Source organism: Tamandua tetradactyla, chromosome 7 (assembly GCF_023851605.1).
Source record: "Tamandua tetradactyla isolate mTamTet1 chromosome 7, mTamTet1.pri, whole genome shotgun sequence".
Classification (NCBI taxonomy): domain Eukaryota; kingdom Metazoa; phylum Chordata; class Mammalia; order Pilosa; family Myrmecophagidae; genus Tamandua; species Tamandua tetradactyla.
In genome coordinates, this window is record NC_135333.1 from 65,808,913 (window position 1) to 65,830,037 (window position 21,125).

General features: G+C 48.8%; 1 protein-coding gene across 2 annotated transcripts in view; it reads left to right on the forward strand.

The window, feature by feature from the left end:
* PRMT8 (protein arginine methyltransferase 8) overlaps positions 1–20,129 on the forward strand; it is a 122,763-nt gene extending 102,634 nt beyond the window's left edge. Inside the window, exons 11-14 of one of the 2 annotated variants that reach the window (XM_077169713.1) lie at positions 4,756–4,871; positions 10,204–10,354; positions 18,240–18,361; positions 19,645–20,129. In XM_077169713.1, the coding sequence (XP_077025828.1) occupies positions 4,756–4,871; positions 10,204–10,354; positions 18,240–18,361; positions 19,645–19,728 (473 nt within the window). In that variant the 3' untranslated portion in view covers positions 19,729–20,129. The remainder of the gene's footprint in view (positions 1–4,755; positions 4,872–10,203; positions 10,355–18,239; positions 18,362–19,644) is intronic. The other variant, XM_077169714.1, reaches the window with a different exon arrangement.
* Positions 20,130–21,125: the final 996 nt, after the last annotated feature.

Here is a 21,125-nt window from a genome sequence, read left to right on the forward strand (position 1 = left end):
TTCCCTTCCTTTCCCTTCCTTTCCCTTCCCTTCCTTTCCCTTCCCTTTCCCTTCCTTTCCCTTCCCTTCCTTTCCCTTCCTTTCCCTTCCTTTCCCTTCCCTTCCTTTCCCTTCCGTTCCATTCTTTTCCCTTCCCTTCCTTTCCCTTCCGTTCCATTCCTTTCCCTTCCCTTCCTTTCCCTTCCCTTCATTTCCCTTCCCTTCATTTCCCTTCCTTTCTCATTCCATCTCATCCCATTTCTTCCCTTTCTGTCCCTTTCATTCCCTTCCCTTCCTTCTCTTCCTCAACTACATGCAACATTCACAATAGGAGATGGAATAAAATATAGAACCTATCCTCAATTTCCTCATCAACATAAAAGGAAAGGTAAAAGTCTGGCATATACTAGGCTTACAATGCATGTTTTGTTGAACAAATGAATGAATCAATGAGTAAGGAAATAAAGGCAAACCAGTAGAGTAATGTATAAGGTATAGTGTTTAAAATTTAATAGAGCATCCAATTTAAAATTTTCTACTGTGGAGGAGATTGATAAACTCTCAACATTTGAAGGAAACTTGGTGGGTATTCTATTCAGAAGTTGAACCCCCTCAACAACTTCCTGAGAGTCAGAGAAATGGGCACCAGGTCTTCCTGGCTGATGAGAAGGCTGAAAGGAAGGCCACATGCACAGGCAGCGGTATCCCCTGCCAGAGGGTTGAAGGGCATATCCTCTGGGAAGGCTCAGTTTCCGTCCATGGGTTTCTCCTCCATCTTCTCCTCTGGGAGCCACCCCAACATCCAAGGTTCTGCTCTAGCCCCTTTTCTGCAAGGAGTTCCTGAAAGCCTAGAACGTGCAAAACTATTGTAAACACCTCCCCTTATGCCTGGAGGAGAAGCTGTAAGTGGCACCTGGCCACTCACACTATTTTTCTCTGCATTCCTCAGCAAACCCATCAGCTCCAGTAGAGGAAATCAAACTGCTGGGACCATAGTGGAAAGGGATGATGTAGCTGTATCTCTCTCCAAGGGAAAGCCAAATATTGTTCCCTAGTACTTCATGTTTGTTTTTCTTTGCGCTTTCAGGACATTCTTTTTAGTTTGGTTTAGAGCATCTCCATGTGTTTTTCTTCGTATTCATTTATCTAGCCTGATGCTCTATGAGCTCATGGACCTATTGGTTGATGATACTAGTTTATGAACATTTTCAGATATTATCTTGTCAAACAGCTTTTCTGCCTTATTCTTTATCTTCTCCTTTAAAGTCTCTAATTACACGTGTGTTAGACTGTTGTTCCATGTTTCTTGGATGCTCTATTTTTTTCATGCTTTTTTTTTTCTCTTTGTGTTTAAACTTAGATAATTTTCATTGACCTGTTTTCAAGTTTGTTGATTATTTCCTCTGATATATCCGGCCTGCTAATAAGCCCAGTGAAAGAACTGTTTATCTCTGATACTGTGATTTTCATTTCTAGCATTTCCATTTGGCTCTTTTTACAGTTTTCATCTCACTGATAAATTTCTCCATCTGTTCATGCATGTTGTCCACCTTTTCCACTAAATCCTTTAACACATTTATCATATTGCTTTAAAGTCCCTGTTGGATAATTCCAACATCTGAGCCATCTCTGACATTGACTCTGGTTCTATTACTTATTTTATCTTTCGATTATGTTTTTTTAATTTGCTTTTTCATGCATCCTATAATTTTTTAAATTAATGCTGGACAGTAAAAATGACAGTAGAGACTTATATTAACAAATATAAGTCTGATGTCCAGAAAACAATATTTAAGCTGAGAAAATAGCATGTTTCTTCCTCTGCCAGGCTATCAGCATGGGAGTCTAAGTCAATCTAGTTGGTAGTTGAGGTAGGACTGGGATTTTTTTGTTGCTTTTGTTACTTTTTCTGCCCTATTGTGCCATCCTTTCCAGAAGTTTAGCTTGTGAGCAAAAGATTCACAGGTCCCTCTGATGTTATTTTTCTAAAATCCCTAGGAAATTAATAACAATATTTACTGGTGGCCAATAACCCTCACACCACTTTCACTCATTCAGTACACATTACAGAATTGCAGCAACAAGTTAATGTGCTTGATCTGTATTCTCTTCCAGCTGGTTTCCACTTTCATTAAAGGGTCTAGTGGGAAACAAATGGCCAGTAGAAAGAAGAAAAAGCCTAAAGCCCTGGAGGAACTGCCCCCTGAATGACTGGATGTGGGGCAGAATAGCTGGACTGTAAGACTCGAATTAACCCCTGAAAAGGTCACAAAGAGTGTCAGTCACTGCAAAGCAGTGTAGGCATTAAATGAATTTCAATTGCAAAAATCATTATCTACAAGCCTATTATGCACCAGAGACTATGCTGTAAGTGTTTGAGTTTACAGAAGGAGAGTTTCTATGGCCAGGGGTGGTTGAAGGTGGCTCCACAAAGGCTATGAGACTCTAAACCCACTGTTTGACAACTGGAAGGGATTTTAAAGACCATCTAGCCCAGGGGGTTCCAAATGCGGGTTGAAATTGCCTGGATAGATTTGTAAAAATCCAGCTTCCTGGGTCCTAAGTCTGGAGATTCTGATTCATTAGATCTGGGTTGGGCCCAAGAAGCTGGGTTTTTAACAGTGTCTCAGATGATTCTGAAACACAGAACCACGAAACCAAACTCTTCATTTTACAAACAAGCCCAGAGAAGGGGATTGATCGATGCACAATCACACAGCTTTAGACGGTGGCAAAACCAGAGCCCAAACTAAATAATTATCATAAATTATCTACAATGCATCAATTACTTACCAAGTGCCAGGCACTCTCTTATTCACTTTACATATATTATCACATTTAATTCTCACAAAAACTATGGAGTAGCCATCATTATCATCAGCTCTATTTTAAGGAAGAAGAAATTGAAGCTTAGAGTGGTTAAATTCTTGCCCAAGGTTACACAGCAAATAAATGTCAGAGCCCATATTTGAACTCCAAAGCCCAGGCCTTTAACTTTTACATGCATCCACTCTCAAGTACTTGCCCAGCACTTGAATTGAACCTTCACCAAAGACAGAGTCCAAGGAGGAGAAAAGGCAGGAGCCTGGCTGCAGGTCTCCTAATTGGGAAATGGTGGTGCCAGGGCGTATTGAATTGAAAGCAAGGTGTTTTTGTGTCTATGTTTTATCTGGGGGAGAGTGGATAACTAGTTCCAGAATTCAGAAGGGGATCTTCTCTGAAACCTGTCCTGTTGCCAGCTGAGCAGCTTTCTTCCCCCATTGTAGGTTTCGGTTGAGAATTTGGCACCAGCCTGGGATGATTTAATGGGTCATGACTGGTATTTTGTCCTCAAGCCAGAATTTCCTAAGTGACCACCTTCTGAGAAGAGGCTATTTTTTTTTGGCCTTCTCCAGGAGGAAGGGCTTTGTGTGCCTCAGAAAAGAGTCCAGTCAAAGGAGATACTTCTTACTGGCCTTCCCCATCTCCTTGCTCACACACGCCCTTTCCCAAGCACGTCCAGGGACATAAGTTCCCTGAGGTACCATTTGCTTGATGAATGTTTTAAAATAAAATTTGCAATTTTATAGAAAAGCATTTCTACTTCAGTACATTTCTCAACTCATCTAAATAAACAGATAAATGATTCAGCTGCTGTCACTCAAGCATCTGCTAAGGCCATCCTCTCTGCACCATGGGAGTGGGTAATTGCACGCCTGGGTTCTTGTCACAGCTGGATCAGTGCAGCTGGAGGGTTAGGGAGTTGGGCTGGGTTTACGCCCTGGCACCACCATTTCCCAAAGAGTGATATCGGGTCAGATATGGTATGTGAGCCCATTCCCACCCTCCCAGCCATAGTCTCCTCATCTGTAGGAGAGAAGGATCTTTATAGAGTTCCTGCATAGATTAAATGAAGAAGAGGTCAGTGATGGCAATTACTTCCACCATTTAAGGGTGATCTTGGGCCACCAGACTTGCATTCATTTACTCACTGACCCCTCCCCCCAAATCAATTCATATCATGTTCTCTCTTCCTCTCCAAACTTAAGTACCCTCAAGGGGACAAGGAGCATAGGTGGGGTAGTTTGTGTCCCACCTGGGCGTTATTTCTTATGGGACAGAGCCTTAGTGAGTACCTCATGGCACGCGAGAAAGACAAAGAATCTCATGGACACCCCCTCCCACCACCACCAATCCCTTCATTCTGTAATTGAGAAAACAGATTTGTAGATATTTAGTAATTTGCACAAGGTCTTGACTAGGCAATAGTGGTACTGGGATTCAAATTATTGTCTTTTTGTCTCTGCTGTTGGCTAGGAGGGGATGGGAGAAGGAGATATATGGGCCTTTTAAGAGTGGGGAATGGTTTGAGCCAAGGCACAGAGATAGGAATATGAATGGCAGATAAAGACGTTCCCAAGAAACTCTGCCAGCTTGGAGAGGGGGGCAGGAGTGTCGATACAGGAAAGAGCAGGCAACCTGGTTTCCAGTCTTGACCCTACTGCATTTCTAGCTGTGTGACCTTGGAAGAGTTACTTGGTCTCTTTCTGATATCTAGTTTTCCTGGTTATAAGGTGGGACTCACCTTTTCCAGGGGTACAAATGAGCTCCTGTTAACAAGCCATTGGCACTTGGTGGAGTTGCCCACCTCGGTGAGCAGTTCCTCTCCTGGTATGATGTAGGGGGACACAGGTGCCCCTCGCCTCTTAGAGCACACTGCTCCCTGGTGCTCAGCCAAGCTAGGGAGAGCATCCGGGGGTCCCACTGCCTGCCTGATGCCTTGCTCTGTACCCGCAGGGTGGGAGAACGTCTACGGCTTTGACATGACCTGTATCCGAGATGTGGCCATGAAGGAGCCCCTAGTGGACATTGTGGATCCGAAGCAAGTGGTGACCAACGCCTGTTTAATAAAGGTCTGGAGACATCCTGGTTGGGTCTGGGCATGCCAGGAACCCAGCTGTGCCACCCTGGAGAGCAGAGCTGTCTGGGACTGGGGGAGAGGCATCACCAGCTTCTACTCAGCCCAGTAAGGCAGGGCCGCTTGGCTAGAGCCGAAATTTCTTGCCAGCTGAAATTGCATGGGTGCTCCAGGGTGATGAGCCAAAGGCTGCCAGGCCCATGGAGCAGAACCAATGGCAGAAGGACTCCATAGTGGCACAGCTGAGGAGAGGGTCCAGTGCACCATAACCCGGCCTCAGAGGAGAGAACCCCCTGAATGCAGGAGGATGTGCTCAGGTTCAGGGAAGCGCTTCTGTTCAGCAGTAGATGCCCATGTTAGAGAGGAAAGAACTCCATTACCTCCATAGCCATGTAATCGGCATAACTTTCCCCTCCAAGGGCACTTCTGAACCAGCCAGCTAGAGTCTCCAGTCCCAGATCCTAAATGTTCTTGTTTGCCCAGACTTGAAACATCTTTTCTTCCAGGGCTTTCTTCAGTGCAGCTCAAGAACAGCTGGTCAGCATTCTGGGCACACCTATACTGAATGCATTCTTATTATTAGATATTCAAATATGCCAAATTAGATAGAGTAAAAACTAGAAGTTCCCCTTCATCTCCCCTGCTCACTGCTGACAGGTTGGATTCAGCCTTCCAGTCCGTTTAATAGGTAATTGCATTTATATATGTACATATGTTGTGTTGAACCATATGAAACTGTTGATATGTGACTGTTTTTTCATCTAAAGAAATACCAATTTCATATGGCTCAAGCTAGTCTGTACACACACATATATATAGTTATAGATTGCTTTTTAGACTCAAAAACATCGGCTCATTATGTAAGAATTTGTCAGCCCACCCAACTCTTGTCTTGCTAAAACACACTTGCCTGCTCTGATCCTGGGCTTATTACTTCTTTTCTGGCACATATCGGGGTGGGGGCCTGGAGCATTTATAGCGGGATAAAGCAGGAGGAGCTCCAGGACCAGCGAAGATGAGGGGAAGTTTCTGAATGACCAATGCCAATGCCAACTGCCACTCCACTCAGCTGAGAACCGCCCTCTTTCCCCAGACACAAGTCTTCCTAAGAAAAAATGCAACCCTTCGTCCAGAGTATCACGGCAACATTTAGAAGGGGCCTCAGAAGGAAAACAAAACAAGAGAAATCTCATCTAGGTCTTAACATAAGAGCTCCCTTTTATAACACCCTACCTCAGTGGCTCAAGGTCTAACCTTAGACTCTCCATTGGCAGGGCTCTTACTTCCTATTTAACTCAGTCCAGGTAGCATGAACTGCAAGCAACTGCGCCCTTTCGTTTCTTCCCACCTGCTCCTCTTTCCCTGAAGCCTCTCCCTCAGGAATTTCTAGAATAAGGGAAGTATACCTCAAACAAGAAGCTCATCCATAGGGCAAAGCATTTCTGTAAATATTGTAGAAGCTGTAGAAATTGGTTCATGCAGCTGGCTTTGCAAAAGTGGCACATGGCAGCGCTATCTAAACATTAGGCACCTGCCTGTGATGGCTTCAGCATGGGGGTAAAATTCCTTCCATGTTGTTGGATCCCAGGTCCCTTTCTGCCCTGACCCCACACCCACGCACGGGTGTGGCCTCTGTGTCTCTGGGCTCGTCTCATCATTGGCTGGTTTGGTTCTCTCCTCCCCTTCCCACACAAATTCCCCACTCCCCACCCCTGCATTGATCTCCTTCCTTCCTCTCCCCACCTCCCAGACAAGAAACAGCAAGGTTTCCTCCTTAGTTATACCTGAGGTTATATCCAGCGGCAAGGGAGCCAGATCTAATCAAGGAGGGGCAAGGAAGGTCTTTTCAAGAAAACTCCACAAATGCTTTTTGCAAATCTGCTGAGGGCTGCGATTGTGTCTCAAGACTGGAAATCTGTGATCATGCCTGTTAGCTCTCCCCACTCCCTGTGTTGTCTGGAGAAGGGTGAGGACGGCCCAGGTTTGCTGCTGCGACCAGGAGAGGCTTTCCATCAGCGCTTGCTAATGTGCTAAGCCACGTCGCGCAGGGCCTGTTGGGAAAACACTTGCCCTTCTTCACACACTTAATTGTTATTTTCATCGCTATTAACATTGCAGAGTGTGACACTTTATTATAATTAAGACACTGTTTTGACCAGACTTCTGCTCTGAGACATCCATTTGTAACATTATTTAGTGGTGGGGGTAGCAGTGGCCAAGGGCTCTTCTGTGTAATTTATGCCCGTGGAGCCCTCGGCTGCAGGGGGGTCAGCCAGGGGCCGAGGCAGTGGGTGTCCCTGGGGTCTCCGAGCTGCTGCTGCAGCTGCAGGAGAAACCTTCCAGCAAAGGGCTCTGGGCACCAGGATGCCCGAGGCTGAGCCTGCAGACCCTGGATCTGGGAGGAAGTGGGCCTCAGCTGGGAGGGCCTGTGCCTCAGCTGCAGCTAGTCCTGCCTTCAGGGATGGCCCCGACCCCAGTCTGAAGACCAGCTGTCTCCATGGTCAGATTTGCATGACTTCCCATCCTAAAGGCTTTTGTCCTTTCAGAGCCACTATTAAGGTGCACACGTCTCAGGGACCTACTGAACATGGTCAGCTAACGCAGAGCTGACAGCTGACACTTAGCTGAGGGTCAGCTGAGAGCCAGCCCTCATAGAGATGGAAGTCCTGGGAGCTGGCACTCGTGTGTGTGTGCTAAACGTGGCGAAGGGAGGGAAGAGACAGAGGAGGAATGTCACAAAGCTGCTTCCTGTCATACTTGTAGGTGAGCCACGGGACGTCACTGAAGGTTTTACGTTCAGGGAGTGACAGGGTCGAATGGCTGTTAGGGAGACTGGTGTGGAGGGGCCCGAGGAGGGAGAGTCTTCAAGCAGGGAGACCACTTTGGGAATATCCATTGGTCAAACACGGGTCCTGGTGCACCAGCTGCTGTGTTACTCACTGAGGCTGTGCAGACAGAGAAGGCACCGCTTCTGCCCCTAAACATGGCAGGTGCTAGGGTGGAGGTGGGCCAGGAGTAGGGTGAAAGGCCAGGCAGGGCTGGGGGAAGAGGGAGCAAGAGAGAAAGAGACCTGAGACCTTGGGAAGGGGCTGGGAGACCGCAAGTCAGTGAGGATATTTGCCGTTAATAAAAAGTGCAGTTACCCAAGCTTGCTCTTTAGAATTCCTGAGCTGGGTCGGGGGGGTGGGGGGGACTGTGGCTGGAGCATTATGGAGGCAGATAGATACTGGGTTTAAAAAGACGTGCCAGCTGTGGGTCCACTCAGCAGGATGACATGTCATGCAGACCCTGTCCTGAGGGCCCAGAACCAAGGAAGGTTGAATGAAGGGGTGTTGGCCTCCTTAAATGCAGTGAGAGCCTGAAGTGTGCTTTTTGAGATCAGAAGCCACTAAAGTGTGCTTCAAACAAGGGCAAGCGAAGGGCTCGATCTGGCCGGTGGTAAACTCGGTTTAAAAATGGTAGAACACACCACGTAGACAGGCCACAGAGATGAGGGGTAAGTCATGATTATGAGGATAACTGAAATCTCAGAGGTGAGAGGTGGTTCACACCAGAGGAAAAAAAGGTGTAGGGTCCACGTGAGCTCAGAGCAGGCATTTGGTTGATGTCTGTGGGGGGAGGTAAGACAGGTGCGGGCTTAATAAGGGCTTTGAAGAAGGACCTAATGACTGGAGATGCCTGGTGGGTAATGAGTTCACCATCCTGAAGGTGTGCAAGTAAGAACCAGAGGGGCACTCTCTGCGAATGCTGCAGAGGGGATTCTTCTATTGGATAAAGGGCTCAAGGAGCCTTTTAGACGGACTTTCCATCCCATCTACTTCCACACGCCTGACCCAGAGCTGGCCAGTTCCATTAGTCCTTGCTTCCCAGGCTGTGGGCTCTGGAAACACTGTAACTTGCCTTTGAGGTGACATCACCCACATTCCCCAAAGCCTGCAATTCCACCCTCTTCCCAACTAACGGGCCAGAGACCTTTAGCTCTCCGCCCCCTGCCCATGAAGCCTGACCACGCCAGACCACAGCAGGACCGTCTGACTTGATTGGCCTCCTTGCCCTCACCTCCATGGAGGCAGGACTTCTCTTCGAAGGCCTTAGGATATATTGCATCAGCGTTTCCTTTATTTATCCTAGAAATAGAAAGATATAAAAGCCATTTCTATTATTCCATGTGGTCTCTGCCCTTTTACTGTTCCTCCACCTTCATACGCCTCTTCCCTAATTATTCCCAACATTTTACATCAGTGGGCTCTCAGGAGGAACACCTGGAACCACTGCAGACACACAGGTGTCTGGCTGGCTCCTTGGAGTTTTCAGGACAGAGGTCTTTGCTGCCTACCCCTGACAAGTGGGAAGCTCTTCCTTAGACCTAGCTGAAACCTGTTTCATTGCCTCTGGGCCTCTTGGCAGGTTTGCCTTGTCTTGTTGAAGCCAAGAAACGGCAGGTCAGCATACTTCATATAGAAAAGAAGAGAACATTGCAATCCTCTTTCAATTTTACTCGCTCCCCACTGCTGCTACCCAGCTGAAATCGCTAGAATTATTAGTTCCTGTTCTCCATTCCCCAGACAGAATTGAAAATTCTCACCTCTTTTTTCCCCTTTGTATTTTTTTTTAAACTGTCCAGACTGGTTATAAATGACCAGCAGAGCGTCTCAGAGCTGTCTGTGACTTTATTTAGGGTTCAGGTCCTGTTTTGGAGACAATACTCAGTAGCTCCTATTTCTGGGAATTTGAATGCCAAAAAAAAAAAAAAAAAAAAACCTGGGAAATAAGTAGGCTAGTTCATCCGAATCACAGGAGGAGCTTGATAAACTACAGAATGCCCCAACCCCGGAATTTCTGCTTCGGTAGCTGTGGGGTGTTCTACCACCACCACCCCCGTCCCCAGGTTTTCTCCCAGATGAGGCTGATGCTGCTTTGAACCCTTAGAGAACCTCTAGGTGAATGCAGCCCTGCCGGGATGGACCAGCCTGAGGCTATTCTGAACTGGTTTAGGGATGTGTTGCCTAATGAACCCTTCCCCTCTCTCCCCGCACATCCCACCAGCCTCTACCCCGGACAGATTGACCTTCCTAATTCTGTTCTCAGGTTTTGATTCAAATCAGTTTGCACGATTGCCTAAGCAACCTTCACCCTAGGTAGGATGGAGCAGGTAATTGGGAAACAGTGGGTGGGCCCGGGAAGTGAGAGCAATGATATCCCCAGAGAGTCTACTGAACGTAGATGCCCTCACCGGAAGGAAGCTGCCGATAGGTGGGCCACCTCAGGTCAGGACCCAGACCCGGTGAAGTCAGTAAGTTTCCCTGCTCTTTCTCTCCGGGCTGCAGGAGGTGGACATTTACACGGTGAAGACAGAGGAGCTCTCATTCACGTCCGCGTTCTGCCTACAGATACAGCGCAATGACTACGTCCATGCCCTGGTCACCTATTTTAATATTGAATTTACCAAGTGCCACAAGAAGATGGGGTTTTCCACAGGTGAGCTGTCGCTGGCTTTCCAGCCCTCCCCTCCCACCCTACTCCCACTGTGTTTCCCTGAAGCTTTGGGAGAAGTGGCTCTGGCTGGCCTGAGCTTGGTGGGGGGAAGGTGCTGGAGCCTTAGCTGGACACCCTCGCTTGCCCTCTTGGAGCCTCCCTTGGCATGGTCTGTCACCCACACTTTTGGCAAGGCATAGGTAAGCCAAGTCATGGCTGCTGCAGCCAGAGCTGAGCGTGTTGAGTGAGGGGGAGGCAGGGGGGGCCCCCATGCATGAGCTCCCCTGAGACCTTTCAAATCCCTGTCTGTGAATCCAATTAACATTTACTGAGCATATATTCTAGGTGCCAGTCTCTGGGTAAGGGGGGTAAGGATACACGGTTGAATAAGATGCCCATCTTCACTGCTGTGACACAGTTCAGGGCAACTAGTCTCTGCAAACAGGCGTCTGGGCCCCCCTCCTGCCTTCCCCACTTCCACCCAGTCCATCCTCCATTAAGTCCCTGACAATGGCTCCCAACCACTAAGCCTCTCCCACATCCCGGGCCCCCTTCAGGGGTGTCTCATTGCCTGCAGCAGATTAGCCCACATTTTTTAGCCTGGTGAATGTGGGCTTCTATGACCCAGCCATCGGGAGCAATTCCAACCTCACTCCTCACTACTCATCCTCTCTGAGCCTCCTCAGCCCCTGTCCCAGCACTGCCACTCTGTGCACGCTCCAACCACACCAAGCTGCTTGCGGTCTCCTGACCTCAGTGAGGCTTCTTAAGTCTCTGGGCCATTGCCCCGCCCATTCAGCGTGTGCCATGAGGCGTGGGTGCCCTCATCAAAAGATTCTGGTTACCTCCCTTCCTCTCTTGTTCTCACCGCCTCACCTGGCCATCTCCAGCACAGGCTTCATGTGTTAGCTCATTTGTTACTTGATTTTCTTCCCCCCTCTTTTGGGTCAGGGTTAAGTGTCCTTCCCAGGGTTAACTAATGCCCCATGCATCTGCCTACTATGACAATGCTCAAAATGATACAGATGCACAATGACAAAAAGAAAAAAAGAACAGAGGGTATAAAATTCAAAGTAAAATTTATCTTCCCCATCCATTCCAGTTACATTGCTCAGAGACATACACTGCTAGTGATTTATTTGTATTGTTCACAATTTCTAATGGGTGTAAAAGCATATGTATTTCTAAATATACTCTCTCTCTCTCTCTCTTTTTTTAATAATTGTAGACTCATGGGAAGTTGCAAAATACTACATAGAATTCCATGACTGGTTTTCCCCATTGGTGACATCTTACATAACTGCACAATATCAAAACTACACCTTTTTCAAAATATAAATTGATCATACTCCACACACTGCCCTCTGCCTATCTTTTCTTCATTTAACAACATGTCTGGGAGATACTGCTACAGGCTCACAGTGAAGGCTTCTTTCTTTGTAAAATGGCTGCACAGGATTCCAGTGTCAGATGTACTATCATTTACTCAACATTTCCACCCTTTTTTACAACCATCAGTATCTCCCATGGGTAGGGATTTGAGCATTTGGCTCTGAAAAGAGTGCCTAGCTGAAAGGAGGTGTGAAGCAAATCCCTGAGACATGACTAAATGACCTGGCTCCGACCCTGGAGAATGTATTCAATGTCGGCCATTCACGAGGCTGGGACCTGGGAGCAGGTGGTCAGGGGCTGAGTGCGTGAGAGCGAGTGCATGCACCTGTAGGGGAGGGGGGCAAGTTCTCCCAGAATCCAAGGAAATGGCTGCTCACTTCCTGAAATCCTGATGAGAAAGATCCTTTCTCACCTGTGAACCAAAGGGACAAGGGGCTTAACTAATCCCTCACTGAAGGGCTCTTTCCAGAACCAGTGCCCTCCTGACTCCCAAGACCAGAGACTTCTGGTCTCTATCAGCCAGGCCAGTGCTACTGCCTTGCTGCCCTGGGAAAATCAGGGACCCTGACCTGGGTCCTTATCAGCTGCCATTCTCCTCATGTGAGCAGCAGACAAGCTTGTCTTCCCTGTGGGCTGGAGCAGCCAGGAGAGGGGAAGGGACCACTGATGTTGACCCTGCAGGAGGGGTAGGAGTCAGCCTGGCAATAGTGAGGGAGTGAGGGCAGGGAAGGTTCTGAGAAGGAGCCGGTCCTGGGGGGAAAGGATGGAGTCAGAGTGGCCGGCTCACCTCTGCCACCCCCGGGGATGATGCCTAGCCCAGGGCCTGCCTGCTGCGGGTAATGAGAGAGTCAGTGGACAAAGGCACTTTGGAAAGATTTCGGGAGGTTCTGAAGCCTGGGCTCCAGCCCCATAGTGCAGACCCCTTACCTGGTCCTTTCTTCCCCTGTGATCTATTTCTAGTTTATTTCTAGCCTGTTGGACCCCTGTCTAGAGATGAACCTGGCTCTGTGGTGGCCGGAGGGCATTCCAGATGCCCCCCTTGTGGGGGGTGCTTGGGTGAGCTTAGTCCATAATCAGAGAATTTGGTCCTGGAGGATTTGCCTTCAGTGTTGACGTTGCCAACCCATTGGCCAATTTCCTTCCTGTTGGTTGGTCACACCCCAGCATAACCCAACACAACTTCCTATACAGAGGAATGATGAGGAATATGTTTTTTCTTTCACTTTCTGGGGGGCATGGGCAGGCTCTGGGAATTGAACCCAGGTCTCTGGCTTGGCAGGTGAGAATTCGGCCACTGAGCCACCATCACGTTAAGAAATATGTTTCTCAAGTTCAAAGACCCCTGCGTCTACAACAGCATGTGAGCCTGCCCCTCTGTCGTTTTGAGGTTATAGTATCACGGCTCCTCTCCTGTGCATAGAATCCCAGAAACGTAAACTCTAAATGGACTTTCAGAGGCCCTACATTCCTCTGCTTCCCATGCCTTGGGGCAGTTCTCCAGGCTGGGAACTTGCTGGAATTGAAAATTCTTGGACCCCCGCCGCAAACCCCCAGAAGCAGAAACTCCGGCAGTGGAAGCCAGCAATCCGTGCTTTAGCAAGCCCACCAGGTAACTGGACCCACACCCAACTTAGAGAACCATCGTCTCTCTGCTCACTGGTTTCCAGAGAGGCAGTTGCACCTCCTGGCTAGGGTACGCCCCCTCGCTCACCGAGGCTTCATGTCCTCCAGCTGACGAGCGCCTGCGCGCTGCAGCGTTCCATACAGATAGACTGCACGAGAGGCAGGAGAGAGAAAAGGCATCGGGGTAGCTGCTTTTCCAGCTGCCTCAGGGCGTCAGTGTGGGGTTTTGCTGGGGGCATGTAGCAGATTTCTTTTCCAGTTAGTGTGGGTTTGGCAATGGGCGCCGATGCTCAGACCCTATATATTCTGACCACCTGGAGAGGAGTTCCTCTTGTTTTGAATGAACTCAGATGCACAGTTACATTAATCATCATTCTTGGTTCATCAGGACATGCTCTCATGGGTCTGTGCGTGGCTGGCTTTTGCCTTATCTATTTATTAAAATAGTGACCACCCGTGAACTCACCACCTAATACCATAATGAGAAGGTAAATAAATAAATATTAATAGAATGCAAACAATGACTAGAAATAAATGCATTATCACCTATTGGAATTTCATACATTAGTTACTATCAAGAAATCAGTTTTTAATTAGAAAGTATTAACTAGACATACATTGTGAATAACTAGAATGGAAATGAATGAATTCATACTTACATAATAAACCCCTGTGGGCTCCCCCGCCTAACTTGATGACAGAAATGTTGCTGCAACCTTAGCATCTGCCTGGAGGCGCCACCTCTATGTATCCCCCTAGATGACTGTTATCTCGCCTTGTTTAAAAATTTCATCACATGTATTGAGATTGTGCCGAAGCATTAGATTGCTTGATCTGTGCTGTTTCTGAACTCTATGCAAAGTGAACTCCGAAAGTGTACCCTGCTGTGTGCGCTCCTCTCCCTCTATGCCCAGCAGAGTTCTCCAGCTTGGCCCCGCCGCAGCTGGCTCTGGTGGGCCCCTCAAAAGCGCATCATGTATCCTGCAGCTTAAAAACATCATGGATCGTGCAGCTTAAAAATGGTCCCTGTTAATGGCTCTGGCATCTCTGCAGCTGTAGGCAGAAGTTGCTGCAAATGGGCATGGGAACCCAGGGTTCCTGGTGTGCCAGCCAGTGGGTACAGTCGCCTCCCCGACCCCATGTATCCTCAGCAGGGTGGGGGTAGGAAATGGAGCCAGGCCCCTTGGCACTGATCCTGGAAAGCTGTGTGGGGTGTGGGGGAGGGGGAGAAGAGAAGGGGAGAAGGGGGAGGGAGGGAGAGGGCAGTCATCTGAGCAGCAGTGGACCTGGGTTTGAGTCCCAGTTCTCCCGTCAATAAGCAAGGTAGCGTGACCAGACATTGGAGATGACCTTGAACAATGTGCTTTCTGGGCCTTGGGCTTGTTATCTGTGAAGTGACAGAGGTGGGCCTAGATTGCCTGGTAGGCCCTTTCCAACTTTGACATCTTGTGACGTTGAGTCCTTTTGTCAGGTCAAAGACGCTTCTTCGTACATAGCCTTCAATCCCTCCCAAAGCTGGAAAACCCCTAGGGAATATAAATCCAAAGTTACAACCAGAAAAATTATTAAAACCCTGAAAGAACTACGAGCAGTTTAGCTATTGGGCAGTGAAATAAGGAAGGGGATTTCACACCCTTTGCAAAAAGCATAAGGAAAAGTCTGGTGAGTGGCCTCTACCATTTGTCGCCATAGCCCCCTATGCTCCCACGCCCCACCCCATCTTTGATCTCAGCTCCCACCATACTTTATTGCTATTTACCTGAGTGTCTTCTCACTTAGCCTGAAGGATCTGCCCAGGGGGCAAGGCTGTATCATCTCGGTTACTGTTTCCCAAATTTAGAGCCTTATCTAGCATGACAGGCACCCTAAATCAATATTTTTTTTAATGAGTGAATGACTAAATGAATGAATTTGCCCTTGGAATGCTGTGGGCAGTACTGGTCACACTCACTTCAAAAAATAGAGGAAAATCTGGCCTTATTCTAGAACCCAGAGACTCTGATGGGGAGGAAGCTTGGGGGAAGGAAAAAAGGGGAGGCTGCCAAGGTGGGGGTTGGTCACACCAGGAAAAGCTGAAAACCTGTTAGACCCCCTTGATGGTTGTAGGTTGGGGCAGGGGCTGGGGAGAAGACTCACTCACTGAGAACCTGCAGCCATTTGTTGAGTGCTCACCATTGTGTAAAGCACTGCTGGGTGCTTCCCCAGGACAGTCTAGACTATTAGAGAGACAGCTCACCTTTGGAGGCCAAAGCTATAGTTATGGACAAAGCTATAGTTATAGTCAGCTGGAGCTGTCCTGGGCACACAGGAGGTTTGGTTACCCCGCATATAATATACTTCCCCCTTCTCACCCCATCTAATCCCCCACAACACCTGGGGAGGGAGCAAATGAGCCCTAGAGTCATGGGGCAAATAGGTGCAAAGTGGAGACAGAAACCTGGGCCGTTGCCCAGTTAAATGTTCTATCCACCTGCCCAAGAGATGTTTGCTCCTGCAGAGATTTCACTGGTGGCTGTGTCTCTGCAGCACCTGGGGGCAGACTGAACAATCTTGGCAAGCCTGCCCCTTCCCTACCTCCAGAATGACTGATTCCAAATCTTTTGAAGCAAGGTGAAAACATTTGCGTTTTAAGTTTCTCCTGGGCACTTTGATGGATAACTAGAATGGAGAAAACAGTTTAAGCAATTAGTCCATAACTAATGGCCCCCCCATGGAAATGAGATGCTTTGGAGAGGTTCTTAACCTTTTGATGTTGCTATCAAGGGAAAAAATCTCGTTCCTCCACCCAAGGCTGGCATGTCTGTTGGGGCCACCATCAGGGGCAGACTCTTGGGCCCAATGGCTGGTGGAGCTGAGCCAGTGGAGTCTCTGGGAGTCTCATAAGACATCTGATTAGCTGGTAGGAGGAGGCTGTTCGGATCTCCTTGCCTGAAGGTCTTTGAGAACAGGAGAGACACCTGTCTGAGCTGGTGTAGGTGGAGGTGGGGGTGAAAGTGCTGTCAGTCAAACACCAACATTTTCTGCACACAACCGGAGAGTCTTTTGACAATTTATTTAGATGCAGTTGGCAGGGAAGCATTCTGGGAGCAGATGGACTTGTCTATAGACAGCAGTGTGCCTTAGAAGCCTGGAAGACTGGATGTGTTTGTGGACCACAAGGTCTGAGAGGCACAGATTGCGTGTTCATGAGCCTCCTTCCCCTTCCATGTGCACAGGCTGCTCTTTCTTCTCATGACCTTGAGCTTGTATTGATTTCCCAAATACTCAAGTCTCTATTCAAACCACTGACATTTGATCAAGTCAGTTTATCGCAAAGGGCAAAGGAAAACAGACTGTTCACCACCGTGAAAATAGATCTTATAATCCACCTGGCCCGACTCAGTGCCTGATAAATCCCTGCTCCGTGGTAGGTGTGTGAAGACCTCCAGGAGTGGGCCTCGGCACACACGGTGCGGGACAGCTCTAGCTCTTCCTGGTAAATTAAAAATCTGCTCTTACTGCTTCACAGTGACCGGCCTTAGTTCTACCCTTTAAGCCACATTTAAGTCTTTCCACATGACAGCTTTTGAAGTATTTGAAAGGCACTTAGTGTGTTCTCCCCAAGTCTTCTCATCTTTAGCCTTGGTCATAAGCAACAAAGAAAATCAGTATTAGTGAGTCCCGCATCCTGGCGGAGGACAGTAAGAGTCTGAAGGTCAAGAGGAACTTACTCTCAAATGGGTTCTTCTGAGAGCACAGGCTCCCCAGGCCTCAGTGTAATCACACATGCGTGGGTTCATCACAGCATCACAGAACTTCCGCTCTTTGGGTTCTCACCGTTCATTTATTCAGTACCTTGTAGATCTACCAAGCACAGAATAGGCATTGGGGATGTAAAGGACATGGCCCCTGCCCTCATGGAGACTTCATTCTCGTGGAGGATGCAAACAAGTGAGCGACAAGAGGCATTTACACTATGGTATGATAGACACCAGGGTGATAAAAGCTCAGGGTTCTGTGGAACCCTTAATCTGGGGTTGGGTGGTCAGAGAAGACATCCTATATGGAGTGACCTTGAGGCATGAGAAAGAGAGAGCCTAGTGACAAGGAAAGGGAGAATGTTCCAAGGACAGCTGCCACTGGGAAAGATGGCCCACAGGCAGGACCCCCGGCTTTGGCTGCCGTATAGGCTCTATGGTATGCTGAGAGGAGATAGATGGAATTAATGACAAATCCGGGGCCGGGGGTGGTGGTAGAGCATCATTGAGGCGTTGGCTCATGCAGTGAGCTGTGGACCAAGCACCGGGGCCGTGGAGTGAGAATCACTCTTCATTTCTTTTTTACCCCCATTAGGAGGGCAGAGCAAACCCCCCACAACAGGCCTGGGCTGAGATGCTAGGTTCAGGCAGGAAAAGCTCTTTGTATGATTGAGGAGTAAGTACCCGGGATGTCAATGGAACTGGGGAAACTTGTCCAGCTGTGGAGTTTGCAAATCTTTCCCCCATGCTTTCTGAACATCTTTGTTCTGTCAAACTAATTAAAAGCAGCAGCATTTTGAGATTCATTTGTGTTAATGAGTTCAGTCTGTGAGAGAGTATTCATTGTCCACCCCTTGGTATGAATGTGTTGTGTAGGCTTGCTTTTATTTCTGATCCTAGCTGAGATCGGCAATCCTGAGAGGGTCGTTGGGGGAGGCCATTAGGGGCTGAGAGGGGGTTCTGGTGGGGACTTGGAGGCAGGATACAAAGACTGGGCACCTGACCTGACAAGAGCGGTGAGGGGTCTGATGAGTCTTGGGGGAGCCCAGCAACTTCTACCCAGGGTCCTGGCCTCGGCCATTCTGGGGACAGCATCTCTGATGTGTCTTACCTGCTCCCCCTCTCTCACCCCTTAGCCCCTGATGCCCCCTACACCCACTGGAAGCAGACTGTCTTCTACCTGGAAGATTACCTCACTGTCCGGAGGGGGGAAGAAATCTATGGGACCATATCCATGAAGCCAAATGCCAAAAATGTGGTGAGTGCCGGGGCAGCCTCCGTGAGAGCAGGGGTCAGAAAGGAGAAGAGACCCGTGGGGCTGGACCTCGGGAGTTCCCAGGACCTACTTGCTGAGGTTTTTGTTTTGTTTTGTTTTTAAATTTTTTTAGATTAGGGTAGTGTAGGTTTATGGGAAAATCATGCAGAAAATACAGAGTGCCCCCACCTTCACCCCCACCCCAAAGATATTTTCCCTATTGTTAACCCTTTGCATTAGTGCGGTGCCTTTGTTACAAGTGATGGCACAATATCATTACAATTATACTATTACCTATCGTCCATAGTTCACATTAGACTTCGCTGTTAATGTACAATCCTGTGTTGTTGGATTTTGTTTTTTTAATGTCCATTCTAGTAACATACATACAACCTAAAATGTCCCCTTTTTAACCACATTCAAATATCTAGTTCAGTGGTGGGAATTACAGTCCCTGTGTTTGGTTGCCATCACCACCATTCGCTACCAGAACTTCTCCATCACCCCAAGCTAAAGCCCTGTACCAATTAAACGTGAACTCCTTGTCCCCTACCCGTGCCCTGTCCCCAGGTGACCTGGATTCTAGTCTCTGACTCTATAAATTTGCATCTTCCAACTATCTCATACTAGTGGATCCCACAGTATCTGTCCTTTTAAGTGTGTTGTGCACAATCAGAAGAACTAGTGAGGGAGGCAGGAGGAAACTGGGTTTGCATGGGCAGGGCATAACCGAGGGAGCCCAGTCTTAGCCCCTCAAAACTCAGGAGCCAGCGCCCTTCTCCCCTCCGGACTCTTGCACATGAGGACGGCAGCCAGCTGTCATGTAGGGAGTGGCTGTGAGGCGGAGGCTGTATGGGTTTTACATCACCCAGAAGGAGCTGGGCCAGGAAAGAGCAGTTTCTGGAAGATGTTTGGTTTGCATTGCCTCAGCTGGCCCGGTGGGCTGGAGACCTTGATCTCTGAGCAAGCCTGGGTGTGGGTATATTCATTTAAATACCCTCCAGAATGCTCTGAGGGTTATGCCACTGATGACTCAACCACCCCACTCTATTTTCTCCCCAGATGAAATCAGAGGGAACACTTCAATATTATAACAGGAAGGATTTGGGTTAGAAATGGAAGCACTTCATGTGAGGATAGATTCCTGAGGGCTGTTGGTGGAACCTTCTCACCAGGAGACCTAGAGCCCCACAGCCCCTCATCCCGAGGGGAGCCGGGATGCCAGGAGGGAGGGGCCCGGTGCCGCGACTTCCAGCCCTGACCCTCTGCTCTCTCTCTTTCCACAGCGAGACCTCGATTTCACAGTAGACTTGGATTTTAAGGGGCAGCTGTGTGAAACATCTGTATCTAATGACTACAAAATGCGTTAGCACACGGGGGAAGCTGCAGAGAGTGTGCGAGAAAAGAAACTCTCACCTCGATCTGCCGCGCTTGTACCAAGGAAAACTGTTTGCAGGACCACACACTTGAAGCCCAGAGTTTTACGCTCGGCCTGGAAGATTGGGCTCCCAAGGGCCCTGCCCTCCCGACAGAGAACCGCCAGCTCCTCAGCTCTGCCCTGGGAGCCCTTCACAAAGGCTTTGTTTTCGCCGACAAAGAACAAACTTGAGGGCTCTGGCTGGGTGCCCCCCCGGGATGGAGAAGTCCACACGTATCCCCGTTGTCCTCCTTAACTGTGAATCTCTGGATCTTCCAAGTTTTGCATGCAGCAGGCATCTAGGACAGACCGCTTCCCCTAGAATCTGGAGATGTAGTATCTCTGATAGCATAAGCGAGATTATCCCTCTGTGCGGTGGCGTGTGCGCATGCGCGCGTGCAGATCGCATATATATTACTTTATTACCCACGGGCACCTGTATATGCGTGCATATACAACCAAGTGGGAATCCTTATGTGTTCACTTGGAGGGTGTGTGTGCGTGTGTGTGCGTGTGTGTGTGTGTGTGTGTGTGCGCAGAATATATATTACTCTCAGAGGAGATTCTGTTGCTTTTGAATAGGAATTTGTTTTGTGATTAGGTCCTCCCCCTCTCCCAGCCCTTAACAGATGTTAAGCAGCTATGAAATGTTCTCTGTGCGAGCTCTGGTTTCCTGGGTCGGAGACCGTGGCTCCGAACCCTGAGCATAGGGCCAGGCACCCTGTGGGCGCTCAATAAACATCATGAGAGTGAAGCAACGGTGGGGCGTCTGTTCCTGCTGCTCCCTCCAGAGAGCGGGGGCTGGAGGTGGAGGTCAAAGGCTATGCTAGAGCAGAAAATGAATGGAGCAGCCCCTACCTGTGTTCACATTTGCTCCCTGAAGGTAACACTGAAGCAGCTGGGAGTCGGGGCTGGCCTGAGAGCACCTCCTGTACAGCCGCTCAGAGGTCCTGCTTTCAGGGGTGGGGTCTGGGAGCTGGGGTGGGGGCACATGAGCTAACTGAGAGTGCTCCAGAATGGAGGGCAGTGTGTCGGCAGGGGCGGGAGGAAGCCTGGTCAGAAGCAGGAGAAACTGGGGTGTGCATCCTGCTAGGGTGGAGGCTGGGGGCAGGAGAAAGGAGGTGATAGGGTTGGGCTGGGTTCTGTCACTGTGGAGAGTGGCTGGGGCAGGGTCTGAGGAAAAGGCCAGCGGAGAGACGTTCCTTTCCTGGGATGCCAAGAGCTTGCAGTCAGGGTGGTAGTATGTGGTCTTGTCCCCAATCCCCCACCCCCATTCTCCAGGTCCCTGGTCAAATGCCTGGCCTGGCCACCATCCAGGGGCCCACACACCTAGAACAGGGTCTTTCTAGT